General features: G+C 42.4%; 2 protein-coding genes across 2 annotated transcripts in view; both read right to left on the reverse strand.

The window, feature by feature from the left end:
* The window catches only part of PCDH11X (protocadherin 11 X-linked), a 176,682-nt gene that overhangs the window by 75,682 nt on the left and 74,606 nt on the right, over positions 1 to 26,394 (reverse strand). The window contains exon 2 of the mRNA XM_060270233.1: positions 90 to 670. Coding sequence (XP_060126216.1) covers positions 90 to 629 — 540 coding nt within the window. The 5' untranslated portion in view covers positions 630 to 670. The remainder of the gene's footprint in view (positions 1 to 89; positions 671 to 26,394) is intronic.
* LOC118084283 (HAUS augmin-like complex subunit 2) lies at positions 23,226 to 23,822 on the reverse strand. The gene has a single exon (XM_035113659.1). It carries the CDS (start codon positions 23,820 to 23,822, stop codon positions 23,226 to 23,228), a length of 597 nt encoding a protein of 198 aa, XP_034969550.1.

Here is a 26,394-nt window from a genome sequence, read left to right on the forward strand (position 1 = left end):
AGTTAAATGCAATGCAAGATCCTAGAAATTATTAAGAAACTCAAGGGGAAATAATGGAGATGAGGGGAGATACAAGGACCAACATTCACCTTAAGGAGTTCATAGTGCTGAATGCCGTTCACTCCAATGTCAGGATCAAGAGCAGATGGGACAGAATACCGGGAATTGATGGCTGTGTTCTCAGGGATAGAGATGTTGATGACCGTTGATGGAAAAAGAGGAGCATTGTCATTTATATCCTCAATCAGGAACCTGATCTTGACCAGTCGGAAAACTTCATCGGGCAGGACAGCAACTTCCACCTCATAGAAACAGCGGTTCTCACTAAATATGCCAGAGCAGAGCTTTTCCCGGTCAATGCGGTTGGCAGTGGTGAATATTTCTCCAGTATTCTCCTCCACGTGCACCAGCGGAACATCCCCAGTCTTATACACAAGCTTGAACTGCAGGGGTGACGAAAGGGGCACATCAGGGTCCAGAGTCAAGTTGAGGTCCTTAAGCAAATTGCCAATTAGGACATTTTCTGGCAACTCCTCCCGCACCGTATAATTCTTCTCCTGGGCACCGGACTGAAACACGATACAGGTTAATAAGGCTGCCAAGAGGTAGGTCCTGGAAAGCAAGTCCATCTCCAGAATGGCTAAGGAGTTGTCCAACTGAACACTAAGAACTAGGAAATAAAAATGAGAAGAGAAGAACAGATTAAGAAATGCCAGCAACCTAATAAGAGATTTAAATCTTTTCTTTCTTTCTTTCTTTTTTAAAAGGAATGGCAAATTCAAACATATCATTTGGCAACGGCTGTTTCGCAATGAGCACTGGCACAGTGAAAAACAAACAAGCAAACATCAATATACATTTACTGTTTGTAAATGCTTAGTGAAGTAGACTGTTTAATATTTGCAAGGCTTCCAGCCAATACATGCCAATTGCCAGCCAATTCCACTGCCTCACAAGTTTTGTTTTCAGGGAGAGGGAGGGAGGACCATCTACTGGGTAGCGCAGCATCTCCTTGTAACTAGAAGCTAAAGTCATACACCCAAGGAATTCCACCAGAGTATATTGGTACCTCTACTTACGAATTTAATGCGTACCAAACGCACATTCGTAAGTCAAAAAAAAATGTAAGTCGAATCCCATAGGACTGCATTGGGAGAAAAAAATCGTAAGTCGAAGCAACCCTATCTAAAAATTCGTAAGTAGAAAAAATCCTATCTAAACTGCATCCAATATGGCGGATGGAGCTCCATTCGTAAGTAGAGTTATTCCTAAGTAGAGGTACCACTGTATTCCCTCTGGGTGTGTTCACCCAAAAGGTTTCCAACATTCAGTTTGCATACCATTTGCCATAGTTGTTGTGTTTTTGTTTTTGTTTTGTTTTGTTTTGTGTGTGTGTGTGTGTGTGTGTGTGTGTAAAGAAAGTACTTTCCCCATTCACATTTGCAATACCATCACACGCCATATGCAAACACTCTCCACCCTCTTTCCTTAGCAGTCTGTGGTTTGGCTGTTAACACAAGTCATTCCAAACCATTTACTCTGAATTGCTGGAGTGCATCTTCTTCCACTTTGAAGCCCCCAATGATCTGGATTACAGAGTTTAATTTGGGGCAGGAGAATATGCTGACTGGTGGGTCAGAGGTCCTGGCTGCCACACATCAGGGGCAGCACAATGAGGCTTCCTGGCCACAGGCAAAGTGATGAAGATAGGGGGAAATTTTGATTTTGTTCAAATTCTAATGAGAAAATACTTCAAACCAATATGCAAACAGAAACACACTTCGAAATCCACACTTCTATGAATTCTGTGGTGCAATGCCCCATGCAAACAATTGTGTACCCAGATACATCTACTGGGGGAAAGTGCACATAAAATTGCTGAAAATAAAACAAAAAAGCATCATGCTACAGAAGGTTGTTTGCAAAAAATGTGCATTATTAGTCAAAACTATATAATTGTGCTTATTGGGAGAAATTCATACTAAAAATTCATGGAAAAATGACCATGAAATAGTTTGAAAATGCAAATTGCTGTGAGAATTTGGACAACTGAGTTTAAAATTAGGGTAGGGGTGGGATGAAAAAAACAATATTGATAGATTTGACCATCCCCACTTCTTCCAAAGAAGGAAATGCCTAGCCTTAGAATAAGGTTAAGAATATATTTTTATTATTTGTTCTGCCCATCTTGTTGGGTTGCCCGGCCACTCTAGGCAGCTTCCAACACATATTAAAAACATAATAAAATATCCAACATTAAAAGCTTCACTATACGGGGCTGCCTGCAGAAGTCTAAAATTTGTAGTCATTTATCTCCTTGACATCTGATGGGAGGGCATTCCATGGGGGCCCTACTGCTGAGAAAGCCCTCTATCTGGTTCCCTGTAGCTTCATTTCTCGTAATGAGGGAACCACCAGAAGGCCCTTGGAGGTGGACCTCAAGGTCTGGGCTGGACAACAGGGGTGGAGATGCCCCTTCAGGTATACTGGGTCGAGTCCGTTTAGGAACAATCACCAGCTGCCTACGATTCTCCTTGTTCTTCTGCCAACATGCTCCTATGCTTTTGGGCCTCCTCTTTGAGGAAATAAAAACACACTCCCCCTTTTAATCTGTATCCAGCTCCAGATAGAAAGCAAAGCTGTTCAAGGGTTCTCCAAAGCACAGATAGTTCTATCCGTTTTCTCATATGAGAACTCAGGCTGGCATAGAAAGCTGATCAGAGTGACACCCATCTGGCAGAACCCAGCCAAGAACAGATAGAACACATTAGTAAGTAACAGAAGGAGGTTGCAATGGGCATAGCAAACGACAAGTGGTTTTATGTCAAACTGGCTATGTCCCCATCTCAAAAGAAATGTATTTCTCAGCTTCTTTGGATGTTAGATTACACAATGTTGCGGGGCCTGCAACAAGCTCCCCATAGCACAGGCTGGCATAACTCACTGGTTCCCTATTTAAACTGCCTTTTAATCTTTAAATCCCTTTATCTGCAGGATCTGATATAATGAGCTAAGAATGACATTGTGGACACTTGGCCAAACACTCAAGGCCAAGCCTATTCTTTTGTCACAAACATTTACTCCATATGTGGGTGTTTGCATTGAAAAAAAAAAGTTAGCAGGTTACTATTGCTTTTCCAGACACTGCATTTTGGATCTCTGATGTCTTACAACATGGAAGAGGGAGTATGCTTGTTTTCTCCTGCTCCGGAGGGTAGGACTCAAATCAATGACTCCAAGTTGCAAGAAAGGAGATTCTGACTGAATATTCAGAAAAAAGCTTTCTGACAGTAAGAGCTGTTTAGCTGTGGAATAGACTCCCATAAGAGGGTGGTGGGCTCTACTTCCTTGGAGGTTTTTAAACAGAGGTTGGATGGCCATCTGTCAGGGATGCTTTAGCTGTGATTCCTGCATTGCAGGGGGTTGGACTAGATGACCCTTGAGTCCCTTCCAACTCTAAGATTCTAAGATTCTATCACATCACCAGGTAGGCCAATAGTTTGACTTTCTACAGACAATTATTCATGTCATCACACATACACACACAGAGAGAGAGAGAGAGAGAGAGAGAGCGCTGCCCAATGTAACGTGACAAATTCAGAGCGTTAGTAAGAATCTGCAGATGTGGAAATGTAAGCAAACTAGCTCATATGCATAAGCAAATGGAATTTTGCTCAATGCATCTACCCCCCTGACTTCAGTACATCCAAATTCCATACAGGGATGGAGAAGAGAAATACCTCCACTTCCTTGGCATGACTTTTCAAATTTGTTAGTCTTTGGCAACAGCTTGCTTTGAGCAGTCACCTTTAATCTCTATTTTGGAAGAATGTGCATAGGACAAATTGTGAAGAATAATAATAAAAAACCAAGAAACCATGACCCAAAACATTTCCTACAGGAATAATATTTAAACACTCACCATGTGCACTACAACCTAATGCTCCATTTATGTTACTCTGTCTCATCAGCATTCTTTTTTGCTTCCCAACATACATTTTCATGTAGCATTACACAACAGCAAATAGGCCATATAGATTTTTTTTTTAAAAAAAATCTTTGTCTAAAATGGGAATGATTTTAAAATATCGAACTAAAGTTAGCAGCCATTTATTTATGTGAAGTGTTGTAGTAATAGGTGTTTAAATGACAGAACTGTACTGACAGCATTCATATCAGAATGCGTACTGTGCTATTTTCCCTGTCTAGCTTTATAATATACAATATACAAAGTGCAGGTATGTGTGCATATGCACACACACCCTCTGGAACTAGTTACCTGCTTTTGTTTTGGCAGTATTAGCTGGGCCTGGGGTGGGAAGGAGAAAACTCCTATGGGTCTCCCTATAAATCAGAGATGCAAGATCAAAACACATGGCCAAGTTTTGTGCATGATGACTACCTTTAACTAAACCCATGATACGTCCTTGTTCTCACAGGGTCCACCCAGAAGCCTGCGGAAAACTAGCAAGCAGAGCCCAAGCACAAGAGCACACTTACTTTCTGTGGCTTCCAGCAAGTGGTATTCAGGGTTGGTCAAAGTCACGCAAAATCACACCCAGACCCATCTTTCCTATTGGGGCTACTAGCGCATTGCGCCAGGGTGCCACCTCTCAGGGGCACCCCAGCGAGTGGGGGAGCTGCGCAGAGCAAACGCCCCTCGTTGTCCACATGGAGGGTAGGCTGGAATGCACTGCGGAAAGAGCTCCAGTGGCTCCCGAGCCCAGCTGCTCAACGGCGTCTCCTCCAAGCCCCACCAGCAGCACCGCCCTCGTCCGCCTCTTCTTGGGCTGTGGGCGCCGTTGCGGGGAAGCCGGCAGCAAGCCTCCCACTGGTGCGGCAGCCAGAGCTCCCTGGACAGCAGCACCGTGCAGCCGCTTTGGCCGAGGAGGTGGAGGCGGAACAACAGCTAGCAGTGTCCCCGCCCTGCCCCTGCCCGGTGGAGCGAGAGTCCAGCGTTGCCTTTGCCGGTCCTACTTTCGGCGGGCGAGAAGGCACGGCGTGGCATCGCCGGGGGGGGGAGCAGCGCCTTGGAGGTGCGCGAGGTGCAGTTGCTAAAATGAAGTGTGTGCACGAGTCCCCAAGACAGCGTGTGGCTCCGGCTTTCCAGCTGGGAAAGCAGGGGCGCGGGGCGCCGGAGGGATCTCTGAGCCATGACACTAGATAGGGTTAAGACGGCCCTGATCACACCTTCGGTAATAGGTTTGACACCCAGAAGTGAAGTCGGGCAGCAGAAATGCACAAAGCTGATATTATATTGAGTAAGGCTGTCTACTACAGGCCTCCATACCTTTCCATCCACCTAGATTAGGGGTGGCCAACTCCCAAGAGACCGCGATCTACTCACAGAGTTAAAAACTGGCAGTGGTCCACCCCTTTTGGGGGGTTCAGGTCAAAGTTCCTGAGTTTTTTTGGGGGGGAGGAGAGCCTCCCTATTTTTTTGGGGGGGGGTTTTTCAGGTAAAAGTTGAAAGTTGTTAAGCTTCTATGGAGGAGCCAGTGATCTACCCATGCTCTACCACAGGCATCCAGTGATCTACCAGTAGATCACGATCTACCTGTTGGACATGTTGGTCCTAAATGAATGCACCTCACAGCTTATGGTTCAGTGGTCATCCAGAACGTCAACAAATTCAAGATACCTCCAATCACAATTTATTACAAGACCTCCTGGGTGTTTCTGTAGGTATAATACTTCTGTTTGAATACAAGTCTCCTCGTGACTATCAGGGCAGAGTTTATACCCCACAGAAATAGAAAACAACACAGTCATTTGAAACTCAGATTAAGAAGATGTGGAATACATTGGCAACATTGGGGCCACCATCCAGTATATGAAAGAAGAAAGAAAGAAAGAAAGAAAGAAAGAAAGAAAGAAAGAAAGAAAGAAAGAAAGAAAGAAAGAAAGAAAGAAACCTTCCAAGACAAAGGACCTTTTTTTTTTCTTTTTTGAAACATGAATAGAATGCATTTTAGGGGCCTATTGCTTTACTTGGCTAATATTCTCTCTCTCTCTCTCTCTCTCTCTCTCTCTCTCACACACACACACACACACACACACACACACACACACACACACAGAGAGAGAGAGAGAGAGAGAGAGAGAGAGAGAATATGATTTGTAAAAAAAATTTATCCATGTCTCATCCACTCAATTTTGAAAGGGAAATTATTAAATGAGAAATAAGATCATGTAAAAAAATAAATAATCTTTGCAAACTCTCAGGGAAAATCCCTAGGATGCAAAACACATGCACCACCATCAAACTACTGCTACCTAATTTAAATGATGAACCACACAAAAGCATCACAGTAATATAAAAGTATAATCCCAGAGAGTGTTTCTAGTAATGATAAACCGCAAGTCCACAGTGCTGGTGGCTTGTCAGCAGAAGAGAAAACTGTAGGATGCTGGTGTATTATATTGTCAAGAGTGTTGGTATGGAAATGAAGAATTGTGCAGCTGACATACAGATTTGGAGTCCTAAAAGGAGAAATCTTCACAACCTTTTAAAAAAAATGATCCCTGTACTTCTCCCTTCACCTGCCTCTATATTTATTTGCCTGTATTCAGACAACAATACCTGCCCCGCAAACATCTGAACTCTCCAGAAGCATATTCATCGAAATGAATTTGCCTGCTTAATCTCAACCAGATTAAACACCCTCTGCAGGTAGATTTGGCACCAAACATAAGTGATTTTAAGCACCGTGCAAAACCTTTTTCTGTTTTTGCTATGCTGCCATTTAGCTGCTGATGTTATTCTATCTGCTCTGCTGCCTAGATGCTATTTGTCTTTTAATATTTTAATTAGTATCTTTAGATTTAATCAGGCTTAATCTCACATTAGCCCTTCTCAGAGTAGATGCATTGAAATTAAAGATGACTAAGGTTCATAAATTCCAGTAGACCCAAGTAGGACTCATATTGGACACAACCCATTGTTTCAAACCATTACCTTCTGGCAAATAGAAGGGGAAGAAATGGAGGCAGTGAGATATTTTACTTTCTTGGGTTCCATGATCACTGCAGATGGTGACAGCAGTCACGAAATTAAAAGACGCCTGCTTCTTGGGAGAAAAGCAATGACAAACCTAGCCAGCATCTTAAAAAGCAGAGACATCACCTTGCTGACAAAGTCCGTATAGTTAAAGCTATGGTAGTGATGTATGGAAGTGAGAATGGGACCATAAAGAAGGCTGATCACCAAAGAATTAATGCTTTTGAATTAAGGTCTCTGGAAGAGACTCTTGAGAGTCCCATGGACTGCAAGAAGATCAACCCTATCCACTCAGAAGGAAATCAGCCCTGAGTGCTCACTGGAAGGACAGATCGTGAAGCTGAGGCTCCAATACTTTGGCCACCTCATGAGAAGAGAAGACTTCCTGGAAAAGACCCTGATGTTGGGAAAGATTGAGGGCACTAGGAGAAGGGGACGACAGAGGACGAGATGGTTGGACAGTGTTCTCGAAGCTACGAACATGAGTTTGACCAAACTGCGGGAGGCAGTGCAAGACAGGAGTGCCTGGCGTGCTCTGGCCCATGGGGTTACGAAGAGTCATACTTGACTAAATGACTAAACAACAACAAAAAGTATGTTTGACTTTATCAGGGTATTTTAAAATAGAAAGGTGGTGTTGTTGTTTTAAAATGAATACCCCCCCCCCATTAAAAGCAGGGATAAGTGGTTAACTTGATATAGGGCATGCTCTCTATGTTCTACACATTGCCAGGTCAGGGTTTGTGTCACTGTCAGTGTGGCTCATGCTAAGCACTTGCAGTAGAACTCATTAAATACAAGGTGCCAACTTTAGTTAACAGTTCGTGGTATGTGTGGGTGCTTTAATGTGTCCTCCTGCAAGCGCCAATCCAAATTAGCAAAGCTTATGTATGCCAAGGGAAGGACAGAAAAGCAAGGAACTTCAACTGAGTAGCAAACCTCAGCAGGTCACTCATGAATTCAGTTTCCTTTGAAGCATTCTGTATTTTCAGAAAGGCTTCCCAGAGGAGTATTTGCAGCGGCTTGTTAATCTTCTCTTTTGCATCCTTCCCTCTCTGCACTTTCACTTGCAAATTATCAATGCAATTCATACTTATTTACATAATGAGGCATTGCAGATAGTGTTAGAACATGGGCAAAAAAAATCTTGTACATAGTTATGTCTTTTTTTAAAAAAAAAATGCCTTCCCCCCCCTACTACCCAGAAAGAAAAAGGAGTTCTTTGCTAGACAAGGAAATATTTGGACCAGGTCATTCACATTTGTGCTCCTAATCTTGAACGTACATTTTAAATCAATACAAATGTGACCTTCCATGAGCTCTGTTGATCTAAAGCATGGGACTTTTCTGACCCCCATCTATCACATGTATTGACCAAGGAGCAATCTTTTGTTAGATCCCTGTTCGCTTTGCAGTTTGAAAGAGGGTAGTCCTGATCAGTGGTCTGCCATAAGGCAGCTTCAAAAACAGGTGTGATTCGGAACTAAAAATTATCCGTGTTCTGCAAGCAGAGCACTCACAGGTATCAACAGTGACAACATGTTAATTATAATGCCCTAGTAAACTAAATGCTTTTGAATTATGGTGCTGGAGGAGACTCTTGAGAGTCTCATGGACTGCAAGAAGATCAACTTATCCGTTCTTAAGGAAATCAGCCCCGAGCGCTCACTGGAAGGACAGATTGTGAAGCTGAGGCTCCTAAACTTTGGCCACCTCATGAGAAGAGAAGACTTCCTGGAAAAGACTCTGATGTTGGGAAAGATTGAGGGCACTAGGAGAAGGGGACGACAGAGGATGAGATGGTTGGACAGTGTTCTCGAAGCTACGAACATGAGTCTGACCAAACTGTGGGAGGCAGTGGAAGACAGGAGTGCCTGGCGTGCTCTGGTCCATGGGGTCACGAAGAGTCGGACACGACTAAACGACTAAACAACAAGTAAACTAAATGGAACAGGGTCCTACTTCAGAAAAGAAAAATACAAAATGCTTGGGGGAAACAACCATTTCACATAGACACAGCTGTGTGGGTCTGCCTTAGATGAAGGTGTGTGTGTGTGTGGGTACTATGGCAACAGTTACACAAGGAGGAGGAAGAGAAAAGAGCTGTCTAGCAACAAGAAAACACTTTAAAAAATTGGGGGTAAATGCCTTGGGATGTAAGGAACTCAAACAACCCTGCTACATGAAATCAATGATCCATGTAGTGTAGTGTCCACAAAGTGACCAAACCCTTTAAGCGGAACATGAAGGGAATAAGTACCTCCCACAAGTAGGTGCATCTCTTAACCATTGGTATCCAGTGACATATGCCTTAATTTAGAGATTTCATGGACCATCATGACTAGCAGTCATTATTAGCCTTATCCTCCATGACTTTATCTAATGCCCCTTTAAACTCACGTAAGTAGTGGTTATCAGCCAATTTCATGTTAGTCTAAAACATGGGTAGGCAAACTAAGGCTCGGGGGCCGGATCCGGCCCAATCGCTTTCTAAATCTGGCCCGCAGATGGTCCGGGAATCAGAATTTTTTTTACACAAGTAGAATGTGTCCTTTTATTTAAAATGCATCTCTGGGTTATTTGTGGGGCCTGCCTGGTGTTTTTACATGAGTATATTGTGTGCTTTTATTTAAAATGCATCTCTGGGTTATTTGTGGGGCATAGGAATTAATTTTCATTTTTATTTTCAAAATATAGTCCGGCCCCCCACAATGTCTGAGGGACAATGGTCCAGCCCCCTACTGAAAACGTTTGCTGACCCAACTCCACCCACTGCTGGAGGGAATGGCGGACAATTCCATCTTCTCCGCTCCAACAGTGATTTACGGCGGCTGCCTCGGGAGTATGCAGGCTTCCTTACCCCTCCCGGGATGCTACGGGAGGGGGGCTCTGGCGCAGATGCCCCTTAACCCACCCGGACCCCTGTGGGGTGGGGGGGCCTGGGCTGTGCACCAGTTGGAGTCGGCACTCCTGGAAGCCACCCACCAGGCAGATGGGTCCCAATACTTGAAATTTAATTAGAGGAAAGTTTTGGGCATGCCTCAGATGAAAAAGTGAAAAATTATTGCTTATGGACACAGCTCTGAGTAGCAGAGAGAATGATTTGAATTACGGCCACTGAGAGATAAGAGGAAACATCGTAGGAGTGAAGAACGAGCATCTGGAGAATCCGAGAAGCCTTACAGGGAAGTGCAACCTTTTTCTTTGTTCTTTGCTTATAATTTATTAAATACCTTTCTTGGACGGAACATCGGACTTGATCTAGAGCAGCAGGATAATGGAGAGTACAAACTGGTGGACTTGGAATTTCAAATAAACCTGACATTGGAGTTATATGCAAATTGACATTTTTGCAAAAATCTCCCTTGAAATCCTGGCCCCGGCTGAGAGACTGAAGATTTGTCACTGTAAGGAGGATCTAAGATTTGTGTTGCAGTTCGTAAATCAAGCAAGATGGCGCTGGAATGGAATGCAATCAGAGGTAGAGAGGTAGCCGCTCGGTTTTGAGAAGAGTGAGAAGAGACGTCTGGCTTTCTCTCTACTGGAAAGACTGTGATTCTATTTTCGGAGGAGCCATGGAGGAGAATTTGGATAAAATTTATGACTTAATTGGTATCAAGGGCCAGAGATCGGAGGGAGGTTACAGATATAGTCCACACAGAGACAGAAAGTATTTGGAAACATCCAGCGGGCAACGTAAACTCGGAGGCCGAGAAAGGACAGTAATAGACTTGAAAATATGTGATATTTATATCAGAGGCTGTTAAATAAGGGATAGATTCAGAAGGAAGCAAAGGATATTGGTGATTAGTAGGGAGCTCTGGGAATCTGAGGCATGGGAGTCCGAAAAATTAAGTATAATTGGCTATAATTGGAATGTTTTCTGTAATTGGTATTGTATGATTAATTTGGATTTGTAAAAATGTAATTGCGAATAATTTCAATGTGATTTGATGTGTTTTAATTGGAAAATTTAATAAAAAGTATTAAAAAAGAAAGAAAGAAAACGTTTGCTGACCCCTGGTCTAAAACATCCACAGATATATTGTGCTGGCTGTGTAGAAAGTTAACTTTCAAAACTTGCAGTACAATGCCTACATACACTCTGCCCTAGAAGGATCTGGATATTGTAGAGGGCCATGGTAGTGTGCACATTTTTAGCATGCATTCGCTCCCAGACATGATCTCAGCATTTTGCACAATATGAAAACAGCACCACATTTCGGGGCCAACCTATAGGTGACTGTAGCAGTGTGTTAATTGTGGGTCTACCCCAATCACATAAAAAACAAAAACAAAAACAAAAAACCAGGAGGTGGAAAGGCCTAGTTGGAAATGATCGGAAAGGGTCATCCCTCATCATACAAAACTATCCCTCATCATACAAAGCTTACTTTCCCAACCATCTGTTCTCTAATGTTTAATTGTTTCCTTCAGCTGGACTGTAATACTAGAAGCAAGCCCTGCTGGGATTTTCTTTTGAGCAGAGGGAGTTAGGCAAGATTGCAGACTAGGAAGTAGCAGAAAAGTGCAGCAGCAGCATCCCTCATGTTCATTGTTCTTTTCCTAAAACTAGGTCCATTCCCACCATATTCCACATGATTGTGGTATTTAAAGGAGGAAGATTGGGAGCAGAGTACGAAACTCTGGATGCTTTATATGATCATTATTCCAGGAACACAGGAAGCTACACTATTGGTCCACCTAGGTCAGTACTGTTTACATTGACTGGCAGTGACTCTCGAGGGTTTAAGACAGGGGTCTTTCCTAGCTGTAAATGGAGATGTCTGGGATTTAACATAAGACCTTCTGAATGCAAAGCAGATGCTCTACCACCAATGGTGGTCCTACATTGGGGGGGGGTGAAGCTTGAACTGCTTTGGGAGCCCCTTCGCAACCAACACACCTTTACAACATCTGTGCTACCGACTCTCAAACTTTGGGATTGTTGAAATATATACAGCAAAAAATTAATTAATTAGAGTCATACGACTCAAATTAGGTCTTCTAAACTCAAGAATATTATGCAATGTGGACTAATGCTATTTTGGGCCTTCTTGGGATTAGGGTCTCTGAAGCTTAAGCTTCATTAGTTTTATAGTAGATCCGCCCCTGTCTAACACTGGGATAGGGTCTTTTCCCAATGTGTTTTACATGAAATCCAACTCTGGAGATGCTTTTCAACAGTGTCTCATCAGAAGCAATGGAAAATGCAGTGGCTTCTGCTGCAACAGGAACCATTGTCCCTTTCTTTTGTTAACTGCTGTTTAATAATTGTAGACTGGTGACCTCCATAGATCGTGTCAGACCTATGGAGACGGTCTCTCTTACAGGGGATAATTATTTCCAACACCATTTTTGATCCAAACTAGAATCTGGGCACAGAGTTATGTTCACATCAATGTGTCAAACCTGTGCATCATTCCACAGCGCAAAAGCCCACATGGTATGAGCAAGTACACCTCTGGCATGCAATCTGTGTCAGTCAAACACAGACTGAATGTGCTTGAGCTTTTGATGAACATGAGCCAACAGCACAACTTTTTTTTCACCCCTTGTAAGTCAAGCTGTTGACACATACAATTTCAAGCCAAAAAAAAAAGCTATGGGAATTCTTTTGTTCAATGTTGATTGTTAGCCACAGCTAGTTATTAACCGTATACCATGGACAGCAACAGCAAAATTATTAAGTACAGCAAAAGTATTAAGCATTAAGCAGGTTTTGTTGGCCTGCTTGCAGTGGCAAAGGGTGGGGGAGATTCAATGAAGGTTTTGCCTGCAAACAGTGGACTTCATTGTTTATCATCTCAAACATCATGTTTTATTCAAGGAACTTGCTAGTTAGGTTGAGTAACAATACTTTCAAGAAAAGGGGCAGCGAACACAACTCTTCTGCAACTCTTCTGATGATTTCAAATAGCAGTCAAAAGGTTGGGGGGTGAGGGTGGAGGCAAGGTTGTCATTAAGCCAGCACAGAATCAGATATTCAAAAGCTCAGAAGCCAAGTTGCATGCCTTCTCAAATATTTACCAACTTCTCTTAATTAAAGGCTATTTTCCCCCTGAATCAGTTCCACTCTGTCACTTTTGGTATCCATCAATAATCAAGAAATGTTGCACATAGGAAGAAAACACCTGCCTCCGAGACAGGAAAGTGAAGAACTTCACTGAATTTTGCACAAACACAATCCTTGTAAAGGCCATAAACCTAATCTGATCTTGCAGGTAACAAGCAGCTGTTACTGATTTGGATCACCCCAATAGTGTATTCTTTCTCTCTCTCTCTCTCTCTCTCTCTCTCTCTCTCTCTCTCTCTCTCTCTCTCTCACACACACACACACACACACACACACACACAAACACAATGTAAGTCTGGTTTGCAACATTAACAAGGGAGAGAGCTATGGGGTGGCCTTCCCTCAAGTTTTCCCACAGGACTGGGGAAATGTCCAACAGCAGGCGAATTCCATATAAGAAGCATAAACCTTTAGTTTGGATCAGATATTCAACTTATTTTCTTGATTATCTTTATGATCATTTGGATAAGAACGCCCCTTTTAATCCTGGATCAAAAAACCCAAATGCTCAGCATCCTGAATCCTGTGCCAAATACAAAATTCTGGTTTGATGGTTTCTTATATGAACAGAACACACACGCAGCTCTGTGTTAGAATTGAACCTGTAATCCTATCTGCATTATCTTAAAAGGAATTTGGAGCCACAATAGCTATATAATAAAACAATCATAGAATTGTAGAGTTGGAAGTGACCCTAAGGGTCATCTAGTCCAACCCCTGCAATGCGGGAATCTCAACTAAAACATCCTTGACAGGTGGCCATCCTAGCTATGTGTAAAAACCTCCAAGGAAGGAGAGTCAACACCTTCTAACACAGCTCTTACTGTCAGAAACTTCTTCCTGATGTTTAATCAGAATATCCTTTCTTGTAACTTGAATCCAGGATATGATATGATTATCTATGATATGATATGAGTGTGTGAGTGTATGATATGGTATGATTGCATGATATGAATGGATGGTTGTACAATATGATTGTAGATATATATTATGATAATGTGTTGTGAGTGTATATTGTGATTGTGTGATGACTGTATATTAAAATTGTTTATGGTATTATGATTGTATGATATATATCATAATTGTATTATATTAGGATTGCATGATATGATTTTCTGTTTGTATGATAGTACAATATTGTGATTGTACAGTGGTACCTTGGGTTAAGAACTTAATTCGTTCTGGAGGTCCGTTCTTAACCTGAAACTATTCTTAACCTGAGGTACCACTTTACCACTGTGCCACTACCGCACGATTTCTGTTCTCATCCTGAAGCAAGTTCTTAACCCGAGGTACTATTTCTGGGTTAGCGGAGTCTGTAACCTGAAGCGTCTGTAACCTGAAGCATCTGTAACCCAGGGTACCACTGTATTATACAACTATATGCTTGCATATTATGATTTTATGATATATGGAACTACAATACAGACATACTTAGTTAAACTATTGGGCTTTGCTATTAAGCATATGCACATACAGTATCTGTCTATTTAAAAGCAATGATATATTAAAAGTAAGGCTATATTTCATTTTCCAGCACAAACACCCCCCTCCCACCATATTTCCATGTTTCAACATCTGGCAAAAAGTAGTTGAGTGGAAATATTTCAGATATACTATGACGGTTACCTACTTCATAATCACATGCTGCATTAACTTCCCTGATAAAACAGTAGCACTCAGAAAATAGAGGGCAAAGCAAGCTAGCAATGAAATAGCTGTGCCCTGTGCTTGAACATCAGTTGCACAGAATGAGGACAAAAGGCACGGGAGAAAAGGTGAAGCACTCCCTGCTGATAAGATGTCTACTTCAATTTACTTAGATGGAAAAACTACAGCCCATTAAAAAAGTCCATAATGCAGCAAAATGGCACAGATCGGTGTTAAAAACAGCACTTACCAATAGCAATTAAAGTAATGGAGCAGTGCAGCTTGGCACCATGAGGCACAATGAGGGGTAGTATACCCAGACTGTGTTGTTCAAGGAGAACATCACAGCCTTACTGGGATACTGGTGCAAGCGATGGAGCAAAATTTATTTGATAAGCAAACTCTTGCTTGCTTATCACATGGTTTCCAAAACTAAATCACAGCATTGACAGGATCATTCATCATGTTAGAAGAACCTAATGGGGATGGCTTCTGCCCAATGGGATATACATGTGAACTGGTATTTTGTTTATTCTGCCCAAGATTATTAATTTATCTTGGACTAGTCCATCACTCTGCTATTCTTCTGCCTTCTACATCCCTCCATTAACATGTTCTCTTGCCTTTTATAAAAAAAGGGGGGGGCTGATGTCCTTCGTTTTGCTTTACCAATGTATACTTATCATTTCATTAAAAGAATGCTTGAAACTGCCTTATAATGAGTCAGAACACTGATCCAGCTAGCTCAGTATGGTCAACAGCAGTTCTCCAGGGTTTCAGATAAGCCTCAATATGTTCCCTACCTGGAGATGCTGGGGATTGAACCTGGAACCTTCTGCGTGCAAGGCATGTACACTGACTGAGCTACAGCGCTTCCCCAATTACTGGCAATTGAATTCATCCCTTTAAAATACTGGCACATTTTCTAGCAAATGCATATTGCACTGTGATTATGAAAGTCATATGAACAAATAAAATGTAGATATAAAAGAAATATCAGAAGTAATTCTAAACAAGGGAAGACAAGTGGGGGGGTGTGTGTGCTGTTTTATAACCATAGGAAAACTGCATGCTGACAGGTCTCTCCCACCCATATTTTGAGTTGCTTTGAGTTGGTGTGGATTTTTAAAACAAATATATATATTGGTCCAGCAGGTAGAAGGGAGGTTTCCTCAAAGTCATTCAAAATGGAAAGCAATAATAAATTCATTTTGATATTTGTAATTCCAGCTCAGTCGCATAAAGTTGGTTCATTCTCTTTTTGTCTTTGTTTCTGTTTCTTTCTCTCTCTCTCTCCCCCCCCCCTCCAAATCTCTCTCCCTTGCTATTGTTCACAGAAAGGAAAAGGGTAAGGTATTTGTTCTCTGGGGACTGAGTCTTAGCATGCACATCTTAGATTTCAATTTCCAGACTTCTAATCACAACTTTAAGAAGTTTGCCTGGTACATCCGAGAGAGAGAGAGAGAGAGACCTTTAAATTACAACATCTATTTCCAGAATCTGCTAGAACAAATGACATACATCCTTCTGTGTACCTTTGCAGGATCGGTTCAATTACATTAATATATTTGTGAAACAGGTTGTCAAAAGGAGATGCAAGACTGAAAAGCACAGCACAGGCAAACCAGGGGTGGTGGGGGTGGAAAGGAAGGATGAAGGACAATTGCTGAGGCTAAGCTGAACACAGCTTTGCCTTCCAATGTACACAAATGGCAAATGTTTCCCCTTAAAATAGGATTGCGAGATTACAGTTGTAATACTGTTAGGGAGGGGAAATGTATTTTAATATTGGTTTCTTGCTCAAGTCGTCTTAAGGCCATTGCAAAATGAGAACACACAGCATGTGCCATTTCCTGCCCTTGTTCTTGTTTCCGTGAGATGGTGAATTAAGGGATCAACTTTACAATGCCTTACGTAGACTCAGCCACAAAGAAGATGCAAGCACTACACAGGCTTAATTCTATCATTCTGCAACTAATCCTCTTGCCTTCTAGTTTACCATGTTATTCAGGGCACGCCAGATGCTGCCTCCTGCAGGATTACTGTTTGCATTATTATATTATTTAAAATTTATGTTATGCTATTTATTTACTAAATTTGTATCTCACACCTTCAGCGAAAGAAATGGAAATGTCCTCAGGGCAGTGAAAGAATGAATGAATGAAAGAAAGAAAGAAAGAAAGAAAGAAAGAAAGAAAGAAAGAAAGAAAGAAAGAAAGAAAGAAAGAAAGAAAGAAAGATATAGCATGTAACTTTAAGATGTACAAGAAATGAAATTTACATGAGTTTTATTGTATGATGAATTGTGACTAAAACAGGTGCAGTAACTTGGCCTCGGTGTTGCAGAGGTTCAAAAAGCAGCAGGTTACTAAAGAGCTAGAGTGGGGGTGGGTTTTTTTATTATTTAATCAAAATAGGCATCAGGCAAGCTTCCCTGGGAAGGGGTTTCGAAAGGCAAGAAGTCACTATTGAAAAGACTGAGCTTCACTGAGCCCCGAACAATTATCTTAGGAAGACTGGTTTGGAAAGAGTCCAATAGGAGGTACTTGAATACCAAGGCTTTAAAGCAGGAGTGGGAAATCTTGGGCTCTCGTATGTTGATGAACAACAACTAGAAACATCATTGACCAGTGATTTTCAGCCAGTGTGTCGTGGCACCCTGGGGTGCCTTGAATGATGGTCAGGGGTGCCACAAGCAACACTGGTCTCTGTCCCTCTTTCCTTCCCTCCCACCTCTGATGCCCTCTTGTGTCTCTGCCTGAAAGGCTTGCACAGCTGTGTGTTGCAGCAGCCCTTGCTAGAAGCTCCCCTGGAGAAAGATGCCTCCATGTTTGGCCAGGGGTGCTTCACATGCCCCTGTGGGGCAGTGCGAGGAGGAACCTCTTTTGGGTGGGAAAGCTCAGAGATCAGGGGTGGCAGCTGTGGGACTCCCAAGGAGAGAAGGCTGAAGCAACACTCCACAATGGAGGGTGTTCGAAAAGGGCTGAGGAGCTTCTGTCTCTGCAGGCAAGGGATGATATAACTGGGCTCCTGAGCCCCACAGGGGTGCCGCAGAAAGAATGCAGTTGGTCAAGGGAGCCAAGGACTCAAAAAGGTTAAAAACCTCTGTCGTTGGGCATTGGCCATGAATCCTGGGGTTCTTGGGAGTTGTAGTTCAGCAACATCTGGAGGGCCAATGGTTCTTGTCTCTAGCTTCAAGAGTTAAAAATGGGCACTTTGTGGGAAAACATACTGAGAATAAAAGAGAGTGTTTTCCTAATGAGCTTAAAAGTTACAATGAGAGGAAGAGCCAAGTAATTCTAGTCAGGCAAAACACCAGGAATAACCTTCTGATAGTAAGTTGTTTGGAACGGACCGTCTTTGGAAGGTGGTGGACTCTCCTTCCTTGTTGGTTTTAAAGCAAAGCTTGGATGGCCATCTGTCATGGATGCTTTAGTTGAGATTGCTGCATTGCAGGGGATGAGACTAGGTGACCCTCAGGGTCCCTTCCAACTTTATGATTCTACAATTCCATGATTCTATACATTCAATGGTGTAGTCCAAAACATTTGGATGCACAAAGTTAGAAAAGGGTCCTTTCGGGCATATAGTCATGTTACACAGACAACAGGAACACAGGAAGCTGCTACCAGGTGAAGTTCTCCATCTAGCCCAGAACCTCCCACTCTAACCGGCGGGAGTTTCCTAGGTAATTTTAATAGAGCTCTTTTCCAGCATTGGTAGCAGACACTCTTAAACATGAGATCCCGGAGATTGGAGCCTGGATCTCCTGCACTAGTAGTGTGCTCGTAACAAAGAGCAAACACTTCACCCACACAAGCCCAAATGCGCAAATAGCTCCTTTACAAGTTGAGTCTTCAGAGCTGATGCACAGCTTCCCCCAAAATTTAGAACCCAGGGAAAGGGCTATTTATTTATTTTTAGCAATGCATTTCTAAGAGGCATAGATACCAGTGTATAAAAATTTATCAATCCTGTCATCCTTCATTTTGCTTTGAATAAGTGTTTCTGTAAAAGGTTACATTCCCTAAGTAAATGAAGAGAAAGCCCGGGCCACGGTGGCCAATGTGGTCTTTCGATCTGGCTCTCAGGATACCTCTCGCCAGTACTTTTATTATTATTACAGTATTTTAAGAAAGAGGTGTCACTACTCATATTGATAAGGGTGCTAGCACAAAATGGCTGCCATGAGCAGCAAAAGATAGGTGCCAATATACTATTATGGTGAGTTCTCTCTCTCTCTCTCTCTCTCTCTCTCTCTCTCTCTCTCTCTCTCTCTCTCTCTCTCTCTGGCACACACACGCACAGCCTCTTACCCTCCTTGGGTGTTTTTGCCTAGCTGGAATATGTCCTAGAACTGGTCCCATTTACACTATACTGTTGTAAGTTTGGGGGATCAGCCTGCATGATGCCCTGAATCCCAATTATTGAGCTCCTGTATCTGTGAGAACAGAAGATATGACAGCAAGCTTGCCAAACAAGTCTCTTTGTCTAGGCAACTGTAAGACACTGGCCTCACAGCTGGACACTTAAGCACCATAATTAGCATAACCATAAAGTTGTTCTGTGCCATAGGGCAAATGGGTGCCCCCCCCTTAAGAAAACAGGGCTCTGGACATATGTTTTCTGCACTGGATTAGATGATGGTGATCTTAAAGAGTGGATGAACTTTCTACAGTTCCATTGTCAAGCTCAGGTGGTGGGATTTAGATTTCCTGGAACACAGAGCTTCTGCAGAGGTGGGCAGCTGTTTTAAATAGTCTAGGCCTGGAGGCTGGTGGATCCAGATGATTTCCTGGCTGCTCTTGGAGAGTTTCAAGTTGCTTCAGCAGGTGATTCTATTGATGTCCTAGTGGATCTATGGACTGCAGAAATCACCAGGACAGTGGACACAATCACTCCCGGGCATCTGCTCTCACAGAATGGAGCCAAACCAGCCCCCTGGTTTTCTCGGACACTGGTGGTGATGAAACAAATGAGATGGTGACCAGAGTAAAATTGATGGAAAACTTGGAAGAAGTCCAACTGAATACAGGCTAGAGTCTACTTGAAGACCTACTCTGTAGCAGTGCAAGCAGTGAAAAAGCTATTTTTCTTTGCTTCTATTGCATCCAGCAGAGCTGTTCCTTTTACAACCTTACCCACGTGAGGAGATTTTAGACCACTCGATGGCCCGCTGTGAACAATTTGCTCAGTACTTTGCTGACAAAATCACTCAGATCTGTTCCAACTTGGATGTTACAGTTGACACTGGTCTAGTGGATATAACTTTGGTGCCTGCTTCTTCAATGATAATTGATACCTTTCAATTTGTGCAGCCTGAGAATGTGGACAGCATCCTTGAAAATGTGAGAGCTACTACATGTGCTAGTTTCTTGCCCTTCCTAACTCATTAAAAAGGCCAGTAGGGGACAGACCAAGTGGTAAAGGGGAACAGCAAGGCAGGAATACAGCACACCTAAAACAAGCAGTTATAATATGTCATCTGAAAAAGCCCTCCCCGAATCCAACTATATTGGATAAATTTTGGCCAGTTTCCAATTTCCCATTGCCGGGCAAAGTACTAGAGCATGTGGTAGCATCTCAGGTCCAGGGGTTCCTGGAAGAGAAAGATTATCTGCATGCATTTCCATTTGATTTTAGGCCTGGTTATGGGACAGAGTCACCTTTGGATGGCATATGTTGGGAGGAATTGGACAATGGGAATGTGTCCCTGTTGGTTCTGCTGGACCTTTAAGCAATTTTTGATACCATCAACTATGGTATCCTTCTGAGTCCCCTTGCTGGAATGGGACTTGGAGTAGTAGAAGTAGTAGTAGTAGTAATAATATTATTTATTATTTATACCCCGCCCATCTGGTTGGGTTTCCCCAGCCACTCTGGGCGACTTCCAACAGAATATTAAAAATACAATAATCTATTAAACATTAAAAGCTTCCCTAAACTGGAGGCACAGTTCTAATAGCCTCTCCATTCCTTCCTGGTAGTGCTGGGGGACTCCTGTTCAACACCTTGATCATTGGCCTGTGGGCTCGTTCAGGGCTCTGCTCTGTCACTCATGCTATTTAGCATTTACATGAAACTGCTTGGAGGAGTTGCTCAGTTTTGGGGTTTGGTGTCACCAGTGTGCTGATGAAAGCCACCTCTAATGTAGTAGTCCTTTCCACTTAAATCCAAGGAAGCTGTCTTTGTTCTAAACCAGTGTCTGACATCAGTAATGGACTAGACAAGCGTGAACAAATTGAAACTGGATGGGGTAACCCTCCCCCTGAACATAGAGTGTGTGCTCCTGGATTCAGTTCTGAGCCTCGATACCCAGGTTTCTGCAGTGCTGAGGGTTAAAGCTGCACAGTTAAAGCTAGTGTGCCAGCTGTCCCCATTCCTAGAGATGCCTGATCTGGCCACTGCAATACACACCCTGGTTGCAACTGGCTCCATGTGGAGCTTCATTTGAAAAGTGCTCAAAACTGCTACAACAGACTAGTTACTAGTCTGTTTCAAGGCACAATTCAAAGTGTTGGCTATGAGGCCTAAGAGGCTTAGATCTAGGCTATCTGAATGCTATCTGAATGACTGTATTCTCCAATATGAACCTGCCTGTGCTCTGAAATCTTCTAGAAGGCCCTTTGCTCAGTCACATCACTCTCAAATGAATATTTGGTGAGGGCATGGGACAGGGTCTTCTTGGCGGCTGCTCCAAGATTTTGGAATTTCCCCTAGAGAGGCTCCTTGTCCTTCTGCGAGCAGGGGAAGACTGTTTTACTTTGACAGGCTTTTGAGACTGATTGCTTTTTTTATGGAAATGGCTTTTCACAGTAAAAACAGCACCACACTATTTGTGCTTTAACAGAATGGTTTTTATATTGTTTTAATTCTATTATAATTTATTTCCCTTTTAACTATTATCTTTTAAGCTCTCTGTATTTTATCAGTATTTTAATTTTTGCAAACCGCCTTAAGTCCCACTGTAGGGAAAATGCAGTGTATATAAATTAAAAACATTCTAAACTAATGAGTGGGGAGGGGTGGCACTCCCCTGGTGTTCAGAAGGAGAGCATTTCAAGAGTTCTCTGATAGAAACCCCCTCCTCCTTTTATGTTCTTCCCTTTGAGCCTTTTTCCAGAAAGTGAAATGTCACACATGCCATCTATTTCCTCCAACGAAAACTTTGCAGAGTGTGGAAATAGTCAAACAGAACAATTTAACAGTCGCACAGCCCCCGCGGGACCCTTCAGTTAGGAACACAAAATGTTTTGCCATTTACTTTCCCTGGAATTGTCTATACAGCTTAATGATTTTTAAAAAATAGTTTTCAAATGTGTGTTTTGCTTTGAAGAATGAGAGGGGAGACTCTTGGTTGGTTCTCTCCCCCTCCACTTTTCTTTCTTTCTTTCTTTCTTTCTTTCTTTCTTTCTTTCTTTCTTTCTCTCTCTCAGATGAGGAGAAAATTGTTGAAAGCCCTACATTTAGCTGCAAAGCAGGTTTATTGTAAATCATATCTTGCGAAAAAGTGTCTGGATGTGTCTGCCCAGAGAGATACACCAGACGTGATATTCAATGTGCCTTTGCATTTAACCTGCAAGGTTCCAAAAAATAAAATAAAACAAAGAGCAGCCACTGGGGAGAATGGTCATTACTGGGAATGAAGTAAGTTGGGCAAGAGGGGAATTTAACCCTATCCTGCCTTGTTGGCAGGATATACAGTTATCACCCTCCATGACTGCTATTAAATGCATGGAGATTAAATGCAAAGATTCCCTTAATCCTGTATGTAGTACAGCTATCCACCCCTGTGATCCCTCCTATGATAAAACATTCCTCTTGCCATGCTTCACAAAGTGCAGCCATAATTTGGTTGCCCCTTGAAACCCAGCAGTCTTCACCGGGCTGAAAATAAAGTGGGGATATCTATAACAATTAGGAATTTTTACCTACACTTTGTAAGCACATCTGCATCATACATTTAAAGCAATATTTTACTACTTTTATTAGTCCCAGAGAATCTGGAGAACTGTATCTCTGTGTGGAGAAGAGAGGGGTCTTCCTAACAACTCTCACCACCCTTAACAGAGTTCTTAGGAGACCCCTCTTCTCCACACACAGCTGCATTTCGTAGAGTTCCTTGGGAAGAGGGACTAGTTGTTAAATCACTCCTGGAATTCAGCAAAGTTTTACTCAGGGTAGACCCATTGAAATTGATCAAGCATCGAACTGATCAAGCATATCCATTAATTTCAAAGGATCTACAGTATTCTGAGTAGGACCAGTGTTGTTAACAACCTATAGCTGTTGTTTCTAATCTATAGTAAAATAAATAAAATGCTTAGCCATGCAACTTACATATTGCTGCTGAAGTTACTATACATTTTATTAAATAGATAAATAATAATTATCAATGATCAGAGCACTGTGGTCTTCATTTATAGTTTCTGACCACCTACTAGAACTCACAAAATTGCTAAATATCCTAGGACTAGGGATGGATGAAGTATTGCACAGTTATTCTTCTGGGAGTTCAACATCCTCTCTCAATTCCTGAATTTTTCCTGACAGCTCTTCTCCCTTCTTCATCAATGATTTAATTTTGGCTAGTGCACTCTTCATGTTACTTGGATACTTTTGAGGAATAAGACTTACTGCATTTAGATAGCTTTCTAATTTCTCAGTGAAGGCTGCTGCCAACACCAAAAATTTGCCTGCATATTTGTGGAAGTCCGAGTCAACCGAATTTTTGTGTGTCGTACAGACCAACCGTATCCCCTGCCTAAAATAAATTGTCCTTTTCAGAACTTCCTCTAGGTGACTGTTCATCATGGTCAGAACCTGGCATTTATGTGTCAGGTGGTAGGGAGAAAGGATCTTTCCTCTATCTTTTGCCACTAGCAGAGTTTGAAGTTCTAGTGTGATCTGTTGAATTTCAGCTTGCAGATCTGCAATACCTTCCAGCTCTGGGTCGTGAACTCTGAAGGGAGTTGGATCTAAGCAAGGAGCTGGTCCTACATGTTGATCCAAAGGTTCCTGGGACACATCTCCTGCCAAAACAAAGTGAGGAAGCTGTGAATCCTGTTGCTGATGATCCAGAGGATTTGAGGCCATAGCAATTATTGCTTTTCTTGACCTCCAGAAGCTACCTTTAAAAGGGGGGGGGTAACTTGCCTTAACAGAAACAAGAAAAAAACCATTAACAAAACTGCAAACTTGTGAGTAACCATGGGAGACGAAATCTCTTCTGAAATGGGATTTTCATTGTCTCCCAAACTGCCTTATACTCATGCAATTTCCTGTACTTCACATTTTTTTATTCTTTCTTCCCTCCTCAAGCTAAGAACAGGAGCCTGAATTATTACAAAACATGGCCTCAAAATCGTAAATCCAGTTTCTAATGCTTGTTGGCAAACCATAGTGGCGGGGCACTTCACTTCCACATGGAGCCCTACCTCATTTACCCCACAATTCCTTCAAGCCTTGTAATCCCTAGAGCTTTGAAATATTTGAAATATTCACTCGCCAAGAGAATGACTACACTATGGATGTGGCACAGAATAATTTCAATAAAATGGAAACAGGAACAGAACCTAAGAGGAGGAATTTCATGCATGCAAGGTGGGACTGTACAGAGATGATGTACTCTTAATGAACAATAAATGTTTCAATCAGAGTTCAATTGTGGCCCCATATAATTACTGTTGTTGTTATGGTCATTGTTATTTATGTAACACTTAATGCCAAAATAGGCTTCTAAGTAGTTTACCAATATAAAAACCAATGGCACAAGCATGCACATTATATGGGAGTTTGCTCTATCCATAATTTTGGCTCTCTTGTTGTGAACTGTTTTCCATTCTAAAACATCTTCGAGGTTCAGCAACCAGAGCACTACAAACTATTCCTAGTGTGGTTGCGCCATATAACTTTATCTCAGTGATTGGACATCTGACTTACAGACAGAAGGTCCCAAACTCAATTCCCTAGCATGTTTCAGCGGGACTGGGCATGTTGCTGCTGACAGTCTGTGCAGACAGTACTGACCTAGTTGCTCCAATGGTCTGATCGAGTACAAGGCAGCTTCCTATGCTGCTAAGATTCAAGTGGTCCAGTCTGGCCAAGGAAGAGAGAAGGTGTTCCAGCAGGGTTGAGAAGGCTTTAAGGAATAGAGTACACCAGACATGAGGATTAGTGCATTAGTTTTACTGGTTATAACTGTGGCTTTAGATCAGGCATCCCCAAACCTCGGCCCTCCAGATGTTTTGGACTACAATTCCCATTATCCCTGACCACTGGTCCTCTTAGCTAGGGATCATGGGAGTTGTAGGCCAAAACATCTGGAGGGCCGCAGTTTGGGGATGCCTGCTTTAGATTGATGTACCACCACATCATGCTAAATTTCATTGGTGCTAAATTGCTAAATTGGTGTGGCACAACAATGACGTCATTGGACCTGTCACCATCCTTTATGTAGACAAGTGCTTCTGTTCCCCCATGATTCACCCATGCAGGAGCTGTGCACTGGTATAGCACTCCAAATTTCATCATACACAATGAACCCTGAAAACAGCTGCAAATTTACAGCACAAAAATGGAACTATTTCCCCAGGTTCACAGGGTTTCAAACTGTTCTCCCCCCCTCAAAGCAATTAACAAGGAAACAAGCACTAAACATCCACTAAGTTCCATCAGATTTCCAGAAAGGGCTTTTAAATTTGGGGAGGGGGGTGTCACATAAATCAGAAATGATCAGCTAAGGGAATGTTAGGAAAATGGAATAAAGTGCTCTTTGAATGTAGCCTTAGTTAAGAGCAAACTTGTAAGTTCACCATTTAGAGAAGAAGAAGAAGAAGAAGAAGAAGAAGAAGAAGAAGAAGAAGAAGAAGAAGAAGAAGAAGAAGAAGAAGAAGAAGAGGAGGAGGAGGAGGAGGAGGAGGAGGAGGAGGAGGAGGAGGAGGAGGAGGAGGAGGAGGAGGAGGAGGAGGAGACTTGTACTATCATCAAAGGACAATTCAAACATCAAGCCCAAAGGAAAAGGGAGTCATTTCCTCCAAACATTTTCCTTGTAGTCAATATGTTGAAGTATTTACATTTAACTCTTTGGTTGCATTGCTTCATGATTTAAATTGGATGTTTGCTATTATTCCCTCCATTGTTTTTTTGCAATTCAATACTGGTCTAGCGCAAGGGGCTGGTGAGGACAGACCACTTTGTTTAGGGCAACATTCCCCCATGGTCAACCTCCCAGGGGAACAGAAGAAAGACAAGCTCCATAGCTTCTTGTAATAAGCTGTTCATTTAGCTCAGCTGTTTGTATCTCTTAGCTTTCCATCAGTTGGATGTCAGGGAGGGAAGGAGCAAGAGGCAAAAAGTGGGTGGGGTCAGCATTATACAGTGGTACCTCGGTTTAAGAACAACCCTGTTTACGAATGATTCAGTTTACGAACTCTACAAAACAGGAAGTAGTGTCCCAGTTTACCTCAGTCTACCTCTTTACCTCAGTCTAAGAACGGAATCTGAACAGGGGAAGGGCACTGGCAGCAGGAAGCCTCATTAGGCAAAGCGCACCTCGGTTTAAGAATGCTTTTGTTTTCAGAACGGACTTCCGGAATGGATAAGTTCGTAAACCGAGGTACCATTGTACTTGCTTCTCTACCTTTGTATGGTAGTTTACATTGAACAA

Source organism: Zootoca vivipara, chromosome Z, assembly GCF_963506605.1.
Source record: "Zootoca vivipara chromosome Z, rZooViv1.1, whole genome shotgun sequence".
Classification (NCBI taxonomy): domain Eukaryota; kingdom Metazoa; phylum Chordata; class Lepidosauria; order Squamata; family Lacertidae; genus Zootoca; species Zootoca vivipara.

Coding starts and splice junctions, on each gene's coding strand:
- LOC118084283 (XM_035113659.1), bottom strand. CDS start 23,822: ATGGCCTCAAATCCTCTGGATCATCAGCAACAGGATTCACAGCTTCCT.